Source organism: Pararge aegeria, chromosome 24, assembly GCF_905163445.1.
Source record: "Pararge aegeria chromosome 24, ilParAegt1.1, whole genome shotgun sequence".
Lineage (NCBI taxonomy): Eukaryota > Metazoa > Arthropoda > Insecta > Lepidoptera > Nymphalidae > Pararge > Pararge aegeria.
The window spans coordinates 3,140,774-3,158,711 of NC_053203.1; the positions used below are offsets into that span (position 1 = coordinate 3,140,774).

General features: G+C 36.0%; 1 protein-coding gene across 1 annotated transcript in view; it reads right to left on the reverse strand.

The window, feature by feature from the left end:
- Nucleotides 1–2,235: 2,235 nt before the first annotated feature.
- Nucleotides 2,236–17,938, reverse strand: part of LOC120634595 (zinc finger protein rotund-like) — a 52,981-nt gene continuing 37,278 nt past the window's right edge. The window contains exon 3 of the mRNA XM_039905322.1: nucleotides 2,236–4,510. Coding sequence (XP_039761256.1) covers nucleotides 3,497–4,510 — 1,014 coding nt within the window. The 3' untranslated portion in view covers nucleotides 2,236–3,496. The remainder of the gene's footprint in view (nucleotides 4,511–17,938) is intronic.

A 17,938-nucleotide genomic window follows, 5' to 3' on the forward strand; every position in this document is an offset into this window, starting at 1 on the left:
ATATTACAGTTCAGCTAGGGCTGTCGAGTATTGGTTCACAAATTGCGGTTTCCGATGTTACAGTTTAAATGCCACAATAAATAATGAGTCTACACATGCGGGAAATGCGGACAGGTGTACGATCAGCTTAAAAATTTTGGATAAATCTTGGCTCAATGTCATCTATCTACATTGCGCATAAGCACTATAACAAATTCGGAAGAGATATAATATTGCATTACGATACAATAATAATTAATAAAAAAAACAATAATAATTTGTACAAGAACTTAAAATTAGCATTTGGCTAACTTTGTGACAAACGGACAGAAGGCATAACACTATATAGACTCAGAGCCAGTGGACTGTTTCTTCAAATTGTTTAACCCGGTCACTACGGCAAATTCTGCCACAAAAATCGCGTAAAGATGTTAATATATATCTACAAATATAAAGAAGATTTAAATAGCTAATAAAGACTCCTGTATACTGGCAGTCTTTCAAATAAATTATTTACTTTGATGAAAACAGTTAAAAAACACTTGTATAATTATTAATTGAGTGTCATGTTAACGTTGCAATTATATAATCTAATTCTAATAGGCATAAAATACAAGTATGAGCCCATTGAAGTCACATGTGCATTTATTCAGGAATGTCGTCACTTCCTCATTGGGAGTTAGCGAGCATTAGTATCGTAACAATATAAACAGTATAAGCAGTGCTCCTGGCAGAAATTTTATAAAATAAAAGTATACGTAATGTACGATGACTCTACGATTGCGAGTGTGCAGATCTCATATCAGAGGAATTTACTTTGCTGCTAGGTTATCCATATCAACCTAATTCGTAGAATTTATCTGTATAAACACTTTAAAGAAAAAGTGCACTGGCTCTCGAATCAGAAGTCCCCAAGGAACTGTGTCCCGAGCACAAATAACCACAACCTAAGAATTCGTAACCTAATAAAAAAAGATCAATAGCAAATCAACTTTTAGACGAAAGATTTTCGAAAAATACACCTCTCCCTGCACTTCGTCTTGTATCACATTTTTTTAAAGACTACATAATATTATGCAATTTTTCGACAATAAAAAAGAAAAACAAATCAACAATATTTCGTATACTTCAAAATTAAACTTAATTTATGTAGTTTTTGTGCATTATATTTTTTTAAAGAACATGTTATTTGGTGACTAAACTGAACTGTTATTTTTCGTATCACAACATTCAAAAATATGGATATTCTTATTGTTTTAAAATCTGTGATGTTATACTCAAATACACACAACAATTGCCCAATTAAATCTGCACTTCCACATACATTATCTTTGACATTCCTAACTTAAGTTTTAATCACTAAAGACGTGAAATCCACAGGGCTGGTATGAGATGGTTTAAAATATTACGATTCTAGTGTACATTCATTAACCTGGATGTAAGTATACAAAAGTAAACTTTACCTGGCATTTATTTAATGTTAGACGCGTCAAAAAGTTCGACTACCACGTTCTTAGATGTTATAAAATGAGGGACTATAACGAAAAAGGTTAACAGTTCAGTTAAGGTTGCATTGAATCGTAATAAAAGTTGATAATAGATCCATTGGTAACATTAGACAATTGATTTTTATCTAAATTTAACTCATTATCAAAAATGGAAGAACGATATTATTTTAAGACAGTAAAAATTTAGATACATATCAAATGTATTGCAATTATATTGCTAAAAACCTTTAATAAATAATATGATGTCCATTTAAACCAATTGTCTAGTTACCACTGTCGATAGAATTTGACAATTAAAATATAACTGTTAAGGACAGTCCAGAACTCGAAAAAGAGGTATGGACTATTGCCAACTTGATTTGAACACTTGACTGGCACTAAATTTAAGTGTCACCAAAGTGTACCTGCGATGTATCCATTATCAAACGACATCTTACGTCTAATTTAATTGAGCATAAGCATTTAAGACTTAAATGAAAAGAAATATTTTCAATAAATTTCAAGGTTTCTCAAAAATGTGTATCAGTATTTACAAAATATTTACAAAAGTGCGCTTTTATCGCTATCGATAGATGAGAAAAAGCGATTTTGGCCACCCTTCGATATTTATACATAAAACATATCGTACAAATACAAATAGAAAATGTATTCAGCCTTCAAGATTGACGTTAATTATGTTAAAATAAATACAAAAGGATACAAATAGACAATAATTAAGTAAATGTAAATTATGCTGCTTTATTTTTAATGCAAGATTCTGTTGAAAATGAAAAAATTACAAAGCTGCCCAAAATTACGGAATACTATCACAACCTCTAATATTAACACCGAAATTATTCATACGATAATTAAAAATAACCTTAACTTTTAAATATATAACACGAATCATTTACCAATCCTATTCCGCTAATGTACAAATCTGAAGGAAGACCACATTTTCTAATCCGTAAACTAAGGATTGTAGATTATTTGATAATGAAAAGTAAAGCTAAATAAGAATTTAATCGATCTAAGTAGGAACTGAGTGCAAATGTGATGGTTTAAGAGATCTGTCATGTGTAGTACTTCATAACGTATACGATTAAAATGCAACGGATAATAGAATAATCAGATTTCATTAAGAATTTTATATTTATCGATATTGTAACTCATCAATCAATCAGGAACTCTGTTTATTTTTATTAAATATCAATCAACACATTATAATATACTGCATATTTCATGTTTTCAAACAATAATATAGATACTATGGTTGGTACGTCATTGAAATTATGATTTTCCATAAAATGTGTCTTTAAAATCATTAGGTATATCTTTTTTACAATTAAAATAATATTTTTATTAACATTTAGTATTTGTAGAGTTAAAAAATGTGATTAATTTATAGAAAAATTAAAGTTCGTATTGAAGAGTATTATTATGCCTAAATTGCCTGTAAAGCGTTTTGATTATGCATTTGTATTATAATTTTTCTAATAAATTTTCAGAGCAAACATCAGATTTTATTGCTTTGACATTCCGTTTTAAAGATTAGTCTTCTTAAGTGCAACAGTCAAACACAATGCATGTTTAAGAAACTATCGACCAATATTCCTATTTTCATTAATAATGGAGTAAAATTACTTTAAAAATAATTATTTTATTACCTAATAATAATTAATCTGCGATAACTGTGCTTTAATGAAAACTAATCGATAAGCGATAAATTCCAAAATTATCCTCACAACTTCTGAAATCACATTTCATACCCAATATATTCGTTTACATATCTACTCACAAAATTCAGAATTTTTATACAGAATATCGATATAAGTCTAAAAACGTGAACTTCGCATCACTAAATGACAAACGAATTTCGTATTTCATACATATATTTTAATACCACCAAAATCTGTCTTGGAGAGCGAGATTCTAAACATTTTTAATAATTTTCGTTATTTTTTGTTTATAGACTAATAATACCATCATAAGTTCTAAATTAAGTGCACCTACAGGAAACGGCAAGGAGCTTACTGCTTGTCTTTGTGAGATAGGGAGTGGGGGAGAATATGTTCCGCGGGCAAAAGGGCGGACGGTTGGTGTGCGTAGTTCCGAATTTGGTGTAGAGATATCAGTTGATTAGGGAAAGAATTGGGCTGTTGCTTCCCTTGCTGGAAATGTAGCGGGTCGTAGAGATAAGGCCGTGTCGGAAGCGAGCTATGATGGGACAGTCCATTGAGGTGTGGAGCCATCGAGTTTATCGGCGTGAAGGCGGAATTCGCGGCTGAAGACACGGGGGGTTGGATGCGATCTTCTTGACTCTCGTGTTGAGCGAACAAAGCTCTCTGTTGCTGTAGCTGGTGCTCATGATGGTCGTCGCTCTCTCTCTGCTGATGATAGCCGCCCTCATCAGACATATGCGCCGCGGAGTCAGGACTGACTTTAGGCCAGTATGGATGATCTGCGAACGGTGCGGCAGTAGGCGCTGCCGCACCTAAGGACCTATTGAGCCCGCTCAGTCCTAAAGCAGAAATCGGCGGCCTTTTATCAGCTCGCTCAGCGTGCTTGTTCATGTGTTTACTTAAGTACGTCTCCTGGGTGTAGCTTTTGCCGCAGTACTGGCATATGTGGGTTTTCAAGTGCTTCGACTCTTTGTGTTTCGGAATGTGCTCGAGCAGATCCTTCTCATGCGTGAAACACTTATAGCAGGAGTTGCATTTAAACGGCTTGTCGGTTTGGTGGCAGCGGCTGTGGCTTTGGAGGTTGGACAGCTGGGAGAAGGCCTTGGTGCATCCAATTTGGGTGCAGCGGTACGGCTTGTCACCTGTGTGCGTGCGGATGTGCTGCTGGAGATGCGACAGCTGGGTGAACTTGCGCTGGCAGATCTCGCAGCGGTAGGGCTTGATGCCCAGGTGGATCCGCGAGTGCTGGGCCAGGTATGAGGAGTTCGCGAATGCCTTTGGACACTGCGTGCAGCGGTAGGGCTTTGCCTCGCGCAAGTGGATCTGCGTGTGCAGCTGGAGGTCTGCTTTGGAGCCGAACACCTGGAAAGATGGAAAAGAGATACGTTAGTTATATTGTAGGTACGAATATCAAGCTCCCAAACCATCATCAACACATTAACGGAACCTCGACATATACTCGCGCGGTCTCTGAATGAAAAGGGTTTGGGCCGTAGTCCGCAGGTTTCCTCACGAGTTTATCTTTCATAGTTAAAGGAAGTGATATTTAACTGCTTAAATTAAAAACACACGTTACACCGGAAAGTTAGAGGTGCGTGCCGGAGATCGAACTCGGCTTAAGGGAAGCCGAAGCGTTACCCTCTACGCTATCACCGCTTCCCAAAAAAGAAGGTTAATATTAAATCAGAAAATGAACAATGGAGGTACAAATTTGCCCATTTTAGTAACGACATTTCAAAGTTAAAATTAAAAGCCGTAATAGAATTGACCTCCTTAAATTAGAGTGCCTAGGACTAGGAGTAACATGAGATACTTTTTCTGATGGTTCCTAATATAATTTTGGTACAGGGAATGGAAACATAATGACAACAACGATGGTATGAATTTATAAATTCTCGGGATCTCCCCCTGAGATGACCACAGAACAAATCACTGCGCCGAATCAAATTAAGTTAAATGTAATGACGATTTACCCACAAAATGATATCACGATTAGAACGAATGTCTAAGTTATATTAATCAACATTATGGCTTATCTAATACGGAAAGATATAATTTTATACAGCAATGTAGATTTGCATATACCAAGAGATAAATCAACAAGAGATTAATGTTGCACTTTATTACAGATTATTACAGTATTTTGTAATAAAATAGTTGAATTTTGAATTTTTTTTAATTATAATATTATAAATGCAAAAGTGTGTTAATTGATTTGTGCTTTTTTCACGGTTCCAGCAGTGTCTTTGCATGTTGAGCATATCCTATCCAAATTTATTTATATTAAAAAAAAAATCATATTTGTGTTTTTTTTTTATTTGACATTCTTATCTATGTATATAGCCCCATTGAAACTGGTAGGCGGCGCTGCTGTCAATATTGAACCTTATTTGTTTTTGTTTTTTTTTATTTATCGGAAAACCGCATAAATTGTATCCAATTAAACAGTATACCTAACAAATTGTTGGCGGATTCATCCGAAAGTGAGTTCACCCTTGAACGACATCCGCGGGTAGCCGGAACTAATTGTTCTCAGTTTAAGCGAAACTTGGTTGTTTTTATTTGTTCACGATTATAAGGTTGTGTTCAGAATACCACAAAAATAAATGTACGAGTATGTCCAGTAGCAGTGGCGTGCACAGAGGGTATGCACAGGGCGTGCAGATGATACAAAATGAAGAAAATCTCCAGTACGAGTTGTAAAAAACTCAAGGATAGGCATTGTAAGAGTTTTAAAAAGCCTACCCTTAAGTTTTTAAAAACTCTTACTGGAGATTTACTTAATTTTATATCATCTGCATACCCTGTTCATAACCTCTATGCATGCCACTGTCCAGTAGTCGCAGCATAGAGTCACCTACTGAAAATGTATGATGCGCAAACTAAATATCTTATAACATAATGATACAAAATCCTAACTAATACATCAATGCGACAGTGTGTGTTTGTTTGTGCTCCATCCAAGCAAACCAATGGACTTGATTTTTAGCATAGAGTTAATTGAAGGGACGGAGAGTAACATAAGCTGGAGTAACACGACCAAATGGTCGTACAAAAACATCAAATTTCCAAGGATGGTATACAGGAACACGATATAAATGCAGTCGAAGTCACGGGCAGCAGCTAGTAAATCCATAAATAAAAAAAATTGGCTAAGCAGTGCTCATAATATGCATTTATACAAATCTGAGTTAACAAACAGATTTTGCTTAAATATGATATAATCCTATCCTAATTAACCTATTATTTATTTACGAGTAGCAAATAAATAATAGGTATACAGACTGATAGCAAAAACAATATTATAGACAGTCTATTATATTTTATCTTTAAGTTGATCAGAATTTATTTATAAGTGGTTAAATAAAACTAACTAATAAATAACCTGATTATCAAAATAACATAAGATATTAAAAATAAATTATTCGTTCTAAACTCGATCTCACTGGAATATCAAAATTTTTGTATATTTAAATATCTGATTTATGTAATGGTATGCAGTATTTGGACTATGCTTATATGACCATACAGCTGCAGTTTGTATTGATTATGTTTTGATAAAAGGAGGAAAGGTCTACCCTCCTCTCTCACTTACACCTGTGGATTTTTGGGTGAATTTTCCGGGTTTGATCCCCGGCTAGGGCGCTTTGGGAATTCATAACTTCTGATTTATGACTGGTCTAGTCTGGTGGGAGGCTTCGGCCGGTGCTAATAATTGAAAAAGTGCCGCCATGTAATTTGGCGTTCCGGTACGATGACGTATAGGAACCGATAAGGAGCATGGCTTTAATAGAACTGTCATACACCTAACAATTTAGCCCGTTCAAAATTCATTTATTTTCAAGTAGGCCTAATATAAGCACTTTTGAAACGTCAAGTATGTCTGTTTGTAGTGATTCTACCACCGGTTCGGAAGGCAGATTCTACCGAGAAGAAGCCGGCAAGAAACTCAGCAGTTGCTCTTTTCCAACATCAACAATTTACATTTTGCATTTTAACATTCATTTTTCTATCTTGTGAGAGCTGAAAGCGGAGTCGAATGCTTCCAAGCAACCTTGTCATTAAAAAAATCTATGTTTTTATGGTTATTAAATACCTCGCTGTAATACATGTGTTTTAACAAATTCTTTAAACTTGTGCATTGGCAGGTCCGTTGATAGCTTTACTGCATCATCATTACCTTAAAGCGGTAGTTAAAAAAGTCAAGAATGAGTTCCTAATTAATAAGAGAAAAAACAGAAGAGAACGAAGAGATATATTTATAAAAAATCTCGATTAAGGGAAAAACATCGCCGTGTGAACGTAGCCTAACACGGCTGTAAAGGCAGGAAGTATCTTCACGGCTTTTTCACGCATCTTAGTTTGCTTTCCTTAAAACCTAATCTGCTGGAGGATCCCGGTCTTTATAAACATAGCTATCTTCTAGAAGATTAAAAAAGGAGTCAAGCTGATGATCCTAATTAATAACAGAATGGACTAGAGAGAGAACAGGAGAGATAGAGATATAAAAGATCTTATGTAATGGAAAAACAACGCCGTGTGAACGCAGCCTAACACGGTAATAAAGGCAGGATGCATCTTCACGGCTTTTTTCACGCATCTTGGTTAACTGCCTTCCTCAAACTTAATCTGCTTGGATCTCGGTAATTACAAACATCGATGGCATTCAAAATTAAAATAAATCCACATTAATTTAAAGTTATAATGCGTATTAAGTTCCCTCGATGGTCTGGTGTGCTGTGCGAGGTTCTGGGTTCGTATCCCGGTTCGCGACGAAAATTGTATGAGGTATTAAGTATTTTCTGGTAAGGTTCAGTACCAGTCCGGAATAAGGCAAAATGCGGTCTCAACTCCCGTACCTCGGAGAGCAAGTTAAGCAGTCAATTCCGGTTGTTATTACTTGGGGTAATACTAGTTAAAGCCTATTTATCGACAAGGCTGCTTGGAAGCAGGCTCCGCTCTCATCTCTCACAAGATAAAAAAATTATTATATATATATATTTTTCATTGTTAACTGTAAAATGATGTTGAAAAAGAGCAATCTGCTGAGTTTCTTGTCGGATCTTCTCGGTGGAATCTGCCTTCCGAACCGGTGGTAGAGTACTACACTACAAACAGACTGACTTGAAGTTTCAAAAGTGCTTATAAACTGGGCCTACTTGAAATAAATGAATTGAAAAACAAGTAAAAATTTAAAAACCAATCATGGTTTTTTTTTTAAATTTTTACTAAGACTGTTTTAAAACAGACTAAGACAGTCTTCACAGCATTTTAGTTATAATTGTGTTGCCAAACTGTATATGCCTCAGTTAACGCGTGCCATCCAGGGGTACCCTGTATAATAGGACGCCGCGCCGGTACTCCTCGAGCACTCAAAAGACTGTTTCTGTAGCGCATGAAGACTCATTGTGATATCCCAAATTAGTTTCTGAGCTGAAATACGCGCGTCATCGTACCGAGACGTTGTATTCAATGTCCAATAATAGTCCAAGAGAGAGTGTGAAGATTTTAGGAGGTGCTTGATAAAATATCAAATGCAAAAGTTGCCACTATAGCACTTAAAGCGATTATCATCAGGTAACGATTGTTGCAATGCTATATATCATGAAATTTATGGTACATTGAAAGTATATATATTTTATCCAATTATTCTCTACCATCCGTGCCAAACAGTTTCAACCGCAACAAGTTGAAAAATAACATTATTGTGTCAATAAAGCAATTGAAATGAAATGTGTGACATATATAAGATGTCATACTAGTATGGACCCATGTATGGTAAAGTTGCTGAATAACTTTTAGTTTAGATCAAATGCCGTATTAAGCCTATAAAAACCAGCCAGGCGAGTTCTGTATTTCCCAAATCTACCAACCAGGGTATCCTTAAAACACGTGTTAAGTGGTACAACTTAAACCTGATAGCTCTTTGACTACGAAGTCTGTGGGCCACGTTCCTGCGGGCACCGGATTCTATTCAAGCACGACTCAATTTCAACTAGCCTATAAAACTTTTGGGAACCCAATCATTGCGATACTAATCTTGAGGTCCAAACAAATAGAGCTCAAATTACGTCATCGGCCATTGATTTGTATTGTCGAAAACTGCTTTGCAATGAATGAAATTCAAAAGGCTGCTGTCAGTGTATTAAATCTAAACGAGATTCCACTTTAAGTTTATGTATATAGAGTTTATATTTCTAAAATATTCGGTGTTGATTGTAAGGCGGTTTAAGTTACTAGGGTTAGGGCAGTGTCACATTGCCGGAAATTCCGCTGCTGATCTAGAACGGTGGAACGCAATTTTATTTAATTACATATAATATAATTCTGTGCAGTGTTTGCTTGTTACCTTGTCCAGCTACGGAAAAAGAGTTCCTGGGTCTGATTTCAGGGTCAGGCCGAAAATTTTAAGCATTGGGTTTATGCATCAAGTAATTCTCAATGCTTCTATTGAAACTACCTACTATTAGGCCTCAGAAAGAGTACTAAATATGCTCTTTCGGATTCTTATGTTGGCCACCAGAATTTAATCGAGCAGCGTCTTCTCCGCTAAGTGGAAATTTGTAACGCGCATTTGTTTAAGGGCAGTAGATTTTAGGGGGTAGCATTTCGAAAAACCACAGCCAACCATCTATTTTCACTTAATGAGCCTACTGAGCCTTTATTATGCCTAAGGTCCTAATAATGTCCTTATTAGAGTTACGGCGGAAATATGCAGTGGTACTTCCCGGGGCGAGCTCTGTCACATAAAGCTCTATTACAATAACCTCGCGCTACACTGCCGCAACGGAAATTCCAAACAATGTGTCCCTGGCCTAAGATACGGTAGCACTTGCATGACTTGTCAGAAAACGCAAACACGATCCCGATTGGTCACGGCCTGAACGTAATTAAAGTTTGGAGCACCAGTTAATGGCGTTAGGCTGTACATTCGAGGTGGCGGATGACTTTTAATAGGACTTCGTGAAGGATTGATTCAAAAGCGAAGAGGCTGCGTTAAATTGGTATATTGTAAGTACTTCCCGCTCAGGTTTTACATTGTTTTGACTACTTAGAATTGTTAAGAAGACTCTAAAGGCTCCGTTTATACGTCCCGGGTTTAAACAGGTTTTTCATCCATCATCTACATGTTTTTTTTTAAATTTCACTACAAGTTAGACTTTGACTACGATCTCTGCTGGTGATTATGCAGTCTTAGTTGGAAACGGGCTGACCTGTTAGGGGTATAGCAGTTAATCATACCCCTAATCGGTTTCTATGCGACATTGTACCGGAATCGCTTAGCTTCACGACTTTGTTGGTTGGGTGGTAACTAGCCACGGCAGCACCTCCCACAAGACCAGTCCTCCAAGAATCCAGAATTCCCAAATTTAGATTGAACTTGTGACCTCCTGCTTAAACACATAGCGCTCACCGCTGCGCCAAGAACGTCATCATCATTTTCATCACATTTTGCTCAAGATGTTTTCCTTCACCGTCAAAGCATATCAACAAACTGCCGGCCCACTACGGGGTCTGCCGGCACGGGTCTAACACAATGAGACGGGGTTAAGGCCGAGTCCACAACGCTGGTCCAGTGCGGATTGGTGGACCCCACACACCTTCGAGTACATTATGGAGAACTCCCTGAGAGTTGCAGGTTGCAGGTTGCCTCACTATGTTTTCCTTAAACGTTAATGCATGTGATATTTTAATTGCTTCATTTAAAAATGCACATAACTCCGAAATATTAGAGGAGCGTGCGTGTGTCGTGTCGGGGATCAAATTCGGTCCTCCGAAGCCTTAACCACTAAGCTACGAGTATCACCGCTTTCAAATTGCATGTATTTCGTATTTTTCCAGACAGCTTAACCGTATTAAGTACACGTACTTTGTTTTTTACTCCAAGTGTAAAATCGTTTCGCCAGATTAGGAGGGGCAAAAAACCCCCTTATTAGAGGGAATCCCTCACTAGACCCCAGCATCCTTAGGTGAACAGACGGGTATGTATGTCCGCGATTAATAATAATTTTAAGGACGCCGAAAACTGTCCTGCTTACGGACTTTTTGTCGCGCTTTTTGCTAACCGAGGGGTCTCAAGGAAATTAGTTTGAAGCTTTTCAGCTATCTCCGCCCATTTTTGCGGTAAATATTTGTTAAAACCACAGTACTTTTATAGTACATGTCAGTTCTTACTCCTCATTTTTGTTTTAAATAAATAAATAAAAATAAAATAAAATCATTTTATTTACAAATTTAAGAGATTAAGTATTTTAGTTTCGTCTTTCCGCTTATTTTTCTATCTGTAATTAATTACATGATCAAACCAGTGAATAATTGTATTGGTCTCATGTGTTACACCTGTAATCGACAAACGGACAGTATGTTATAATAAGATTATATTATGATAAACAGTGTATGTAATTTGTTGGTGGAAATAAATAAATATTTTTTTAACACCTCTTTGGTTTTGGTAGAAAAAAAAGTTAAAAAAACTGAGTCAGTAAATTACCTAATAATACTTGCTGTGACCTGGGAATCGAGCCCAGGATATTCTTACCACTAAACCAATAAAGAAGCTCATTGAGCTAACTTACGTAGGTTTTTTATTAAATAGTTGTGACTATTTGAGATGGTGAGGACGAAAAGAATACGCCATTAGGAAGCGCCGTAGGCTTATTTTAACGAATGCAGCTATCACAATCATGTCACTGCAATGTAAAAAATCATATGTAAGCATCGACAAATTCTAGGATAGAAGCAGGCGTTACTTTGCGGAAATCCATAATATATTACGAAAATAAAGCTTAATTTGCTATACTCCGCGAACAGCAGGATAAACTGTATGGCGTAATTTATAATTTATTCAATCAACAAACAGACATTGCCGAGGATCTGTTTGGTGTGGAGTATACGGATTGAAGAAATTTTAAATTACGCCATACAGATTCTCCTGCTGTTCGCGGAGTATAGCAAATTAAGCTAAAATCTAAATTCCTTGAAAGACTTTAAAAATGATAACTTTATTAAAGTGCTACTAATCGTTTAATATGTAGTATTCCAGACACATAATTAGTTAAGGCACCAACACGTTACTCAATAAAAAAAAAGACAAAAGACAAAAGCAGAGTCTACTGAGCTGTAGGTCGATAATAATAAGTACGCAAATGTATACTAACATTACCAAAGAAGATTTACAAACCCTAGGTGGGTTTGGTAATCTTCATCCCAAAACAGCATGACGTAGGTAATCTGGAGGGTTCAAACTGCTTTGATTTGAGGAGAGATTACACCCCCAAAGATGTGGGGGAGGGTCAAAGGATTAATGTCCTTATTAGAGGCCGGACAATCCTTTATGACACATTTTAAACTGACCCTTACAAGGCGGAAAAATGGGACCTCCAGGCAGTTTGTGACATGTAGGGCTTAAAGTAACATATTGTTGTAATGTAAACCTTTGTGATCTAGTGTTGTAAAACTTTTAAATATATTGTTATATTTTATGATAAAGTTAAAGTTGCCATAGCGAAGTTTTTGAAAACTAAGGAAATTATTCATTATAAATTTTTAGGGCCTATCTTTAATCAAATATTGCAGAGGTTTTCAAAATAAAAAAAAAAATAGTAAAACTAAATATTTGAACATCATTAAGACAACAATAATATAATTAAATGCTGATTTACAATAATTTAGCTACCGAAATGAATTGATATATCCATAGACATCGAACTAAACCGTAGAGCGCTTTTTTGGTTTTAAAGCGTACCTTGCTTAGATGGATGTGTAAAACAAAGTTGAACTTTATATGGTCCAGTGTTGCAGCACGTTATTACTTACCTTATAATGAACATTTTAATAAGTTATATTTTTAAAACAACAACAAATTTTAAACTTAAAGCAGTAACTTTCCCATTCACATTTACATTAAAATCGATAATAACTAATGAATAGTTATTATCGATTTTAATGTAAACGTACGTATTACTTTGAGGCAGGTTGTTAGTTATATTAAAGGACCATATATTTTTTAACAATATGATATAATATGGTATACTTTGATACTGAAATAGTAAAAGCAATTTGAAACAATATTGTATAATTTAAATTTGCGTTTTTAATAGCGTAAGCTTAGCCTATTATCAGCAAAAGAAAATGTAAGATGCTTCAGTAATCTACATCATGATACTAGTTGGCATAAAAATGCGACTAGTCACTAGTTTTTATTTGCCCATGTGTTTTGTTAGATTGTCCTATCTGAAACTTCTATAATGTTTAAATATCATTGCTATAATCACTAAATTATCAATCTCGAAACACTTCAGAAGCTGTTTTGTTTGTCAATTTGTTTTATTTATTAGGAGTTTTTGTTTCAACTCTTTTTTCCGATCGTGCGTTCTTTTGATGGTTTTTCATGTGCTTTTTTGTGTCTGCGTTTCAATTAAGCACTCCAATGTGTCTAACAATAAATCATTTATACGATTAGTTGAACAAATTACTCGCTTTTTTCGCTCGTAATGTGTTTTTGTAGCTTCTTCAAACGCGCGTGTTTATATGTGTATGAATGTGTACTCGTAAATGTGCGAAGCGGTGATAGCTTAGTGAGTAAAACTTCGGCTTCCCTTCCGGGCAGACCGAGTTCGACCACACACGCATAAGGGTCGGTTTTCGGATAAGCGTCACTAGTTTTAGCGATGAAGCCAAACATCGTAAGATGTATGAAAGTGCATCATGTTCTCAAAAGCTTGTGAAGTTCGCACTTGGTCAGAGCTACGGCCCTTTTTATTCCGCGAGAAAACCCATAGTAGTAATGGATTGATAATTACGATGACATACTATGTTACTATCAAAGAATCAAGAACGTACAGAAACCGTGGACTCGGCTAATATTGGAGCATTAAAAACCACTCCAATTTAGTAGCGATTCTCGAACAGGCGGCTAGTCACGTCATTAGTTTACCAGTTGACGGTAATTATTTTACCTCTAATGTTCTAAGCGTTTACTATGAAGTGGGGAAAATTTTAAAAGTTTTCGAGCTAGCAACATTCTTCGGGTGTGAAGGTTGCTCTCTCTGTTTTTGGACACAATGCACTGCATACAATAATGACTGAATGAGGATTCTGTATATTCGTAATTCTGTGATTACTATATACCTGAAAAACTGCTGCATCTTTTTTAATAATACTTAAACCAGAAACGCATAGGTGGAGAGCAAGGAGAAAATATTTTTTTTACAAGTTATTATAGGTATGTTAGATATACGTACTTTTTACACTATTACTTTTGAAAGTTCGAAAACGATACATTCCAACGTTTAAGGCCCGAGGAGTTTAGAGTCGGTGTATTAAAGGCATTTTTTTTTTGTATGAAGCCTACGATATACATATAAAACACATTCATAAAAAAAAAAGAAACTGAGGACGTATATCGTGTACACACTTGAAGGCTAACTGAATATGCGTTATCTCGATGTATTAAATAAAACTTAATTCTCCACCACTCTCTGCTGATAGTCTAATATGATGTTTTTTTTATTCCACTGCAGGTTAGCTCTTGACTGCAATCTCACCTGGTGATAAGTGATGATGCAGTCTAAGATGTTAGCGGGCTAACCTGTTGGGGAGTATGGTCATACCCCTAATCGGTTTCTTCGCGACATCGTACCGGAACACTAAATGTAGTGGTAACTGGCCACGGCCAAAGCCGGACCAGATCAGAGAAAATCCAGAAATTATAAATTCCCAAATATTGCTGTTAAATTATAATTTTTAATTCCCAAAATAAATTGCTGGGAATCGAACCCGAAAATAAAAAAAAAACATAATATTACTTACAACTCAAACACATACAACCAAATCCTGAATCCGCGTCTCATTCTATATTTAATGAAAACCAAGTAGTACCAGTGAATTTGTATTGTTAAAATGTATCTTTTTACAAGCTGTATGTATTTTTACGCTTTTTAACGAGGTTTTAATGCAAATTTTTTAATTAAAAGATATGTTTGCTAGACAGGTAGCGAGTATCTGAATTTAAATTTCCTTGCGTTATATTTTGCAATTTTAGGGTTATGTGGCCTTGAGATGTCTTTTTTTATACAATATTTGACGGATCGAGCAGATGGTCCACTGGATGGTAAGTGGAAAACCATCGCCTAAAACATAAATATAAATAATAAATAAATAAATATACTACGACAATACACACATCGCCATCTAGCCCCAAAGTAAGCGTAGCTTGTGTTATGGGTACTAAGATGCCTGATGAATAATTATATGAATAACATACATAAATACTTATAATATATAGATAAACACCCAGACACTGAAAAACATTCATGTTCATCACAAAAACATTGTCCAGTTGTGGGAATCGAACCCACGGCCTTGGCTCAGAAAGCAGGGTCGCTGCCCACTGCGCCAATCGGCCGTCAAAAAACAGAGTTCTGTCACAAAAAGCTGAACTGCTACCAAAAAGACAGAAGCTTCTGTTTTCTTTTTACGGCACAGTACGGCTAGCATGGGCAGGAGACAATTATATCCCCGGGGAAAGTATAAAAATTTCTTCTACTCCCACAGCTTTATCAAATCTCAAAGCACTGGCGGATAAGTCGAAATAATATCCAAATAATAAATGTGTAAAAATAAACGGAGGTTAACTTCTGCTATTCCATGTTCCCGGGCTTTAGGAGATGGATACGTTAATTATATCCCTTGGGATATAATCGGGGGATATAATTTTTATCTCCCGCCCGTGCTAGCCCTGCTGGTTAGAAACTGTATAGATAGTGACGGCCGATTGGCGAAATAGCCAGCGACCCTGCTTTCTGAGACCAAGGCTGTGGGTTCGATTCCCACAAATGGAAAATGTTTGCGTGATGACTGTTTTTCAGTATCTGGGTGTTTATCTATAACTATAATAATTTACCTATATAATTCATAAAAATATTCATTCATCTTAGTACCTTTTAAACAAGCCACGCTTACTTTGGGGCTAGATAGCGATGTGTGTATTGTAGTAGTATATGTATTTATTTATTTAAAATTCTCTCGTAAAAAAGGTAGAACCCGCGATCTCCCACTTATAAGTACAGAGCGAGCACCATTGAGCCTGAGAGGCGTAAAGTAGTTAAAACGCTAAATAATACCAGTAACATTCTTTGGAAGATTGACGTATTAACTCATGAGCAAGGTTTGAAGGGTGAACTACCCTCGTTTGTTAGAAGATTAGGTTCACGTATCAGGTGCAAGCATATGTATTTCACGCCGCTTTATAACTTTTATGACGTCATATATACTACCTCTGTGGCGCACTGGTAAAAAGTGTAGACTTTCAATGGAAGCGCAGAGTTTAATAATTCAGTCATATTTTATTTATAAATAATAAAATAAATATACTGACTTTTGAAAAGGTAGACAAAATCATTTGAAGGTAAACACTACATGTTAATTTCGCTTAAGCATCATCGTCATTATAATATCAACCCATTTTCGGCCCACTAAAGGTCTCGGTTTTCCTCCCACAATGAGAAGGGGTTAAGGCCGTAGTCAACCACGCTGGCCCTTTGAGAACGTTTTGGAGAACTCTCAGGCGTGCAGGTTTCCACACGTTTTCCTCAACGTTGAAGCAAGTGATATTTTAATTACTTAAAACGCACATTTCTTACAAAAGTTAGAGGTACTTGCTGGGGTTCGAACTCGGCAACCCGGATGTGAAGTCGAGCTCCTACCCAATGAGTTATAACCGCTTCCATTTTTTCTTGCTCCTAAGTTTTTTTTTTTTAATAGTTATAGACGGGCCAAGCCACCACGGATATGCGGATGGTTAGTGAAAAACCACCCAGTAGTAGCTGATTGCCGAGCTTGGTCACATCCACTACTACTATATTGTATTACATACAATGAAAAAAAAAATTACGTCAACGCTTCATTTCGGTTTTTTCGGAGTATTTAAAAAAAATCAAGTCCAATCGACGACAGCCTAAAGGTGAATTTTGTAATTAATAGCAAAAAGGCCGTTATGTATGTACGTAGAGTAGTTACCTACGTGTAACCAGTTTAGTATTTTTAAACACGTATCGTGTCGGAAACAGGTGGGTCCGTAGAGTATTGCATTTATCTACGTAACGTTAATTACTATAGTTGGATATTGACAGTTTACGTCGGTTTGTCGGTTTGTGGTAATTTTTTCGAATTAATAGCTAGGTGCACTAATTGTATTATTTGTTTGAGTTGCCTGGCAGAAGTTACATGTAGGTTTATACTTTGAAATGCATGCAACATTTGTTATTAGCGAATTCATATTTTTTTTTTCGTTTTGACAGTTTCATGTAGTAACAAGGATGCTATATTATGCAAGAACTATTGCATGATATAGCATAGAGAGGCATATAGCGTGCGTAGAGAGGGTATGCACAGGGTATGCAGATGATATAAAATGGAGAAATCTCCAGTAAGAGTTATAATTATACTTTTTTTCGACAGAAATTCGCGCCATTTTCGCAACTTGAGCAACCATTTCCTAGAAGAAAAATACAATTCTGCGACGTCACCATGATGAAAAAAATAATTAAGCACGGTTTCACTGCTAATAATCACAAATCAATCGGATCGGATATTATGATTATCAATAAAAAAATTATGATCTCTATCATTTCGATTCGTCGAGTTAAGAAATACTTGATTTCTTGCTATTTACCTGAATTATCCAGTTTTTTCAATCGTTGCGCCAATATTTAACGCATGGACGCGCTTGACATTGGCGTTTTTGCCGCCAAAATAAAGAGGTCGCCTTCAATCGATATTTTTCTATGA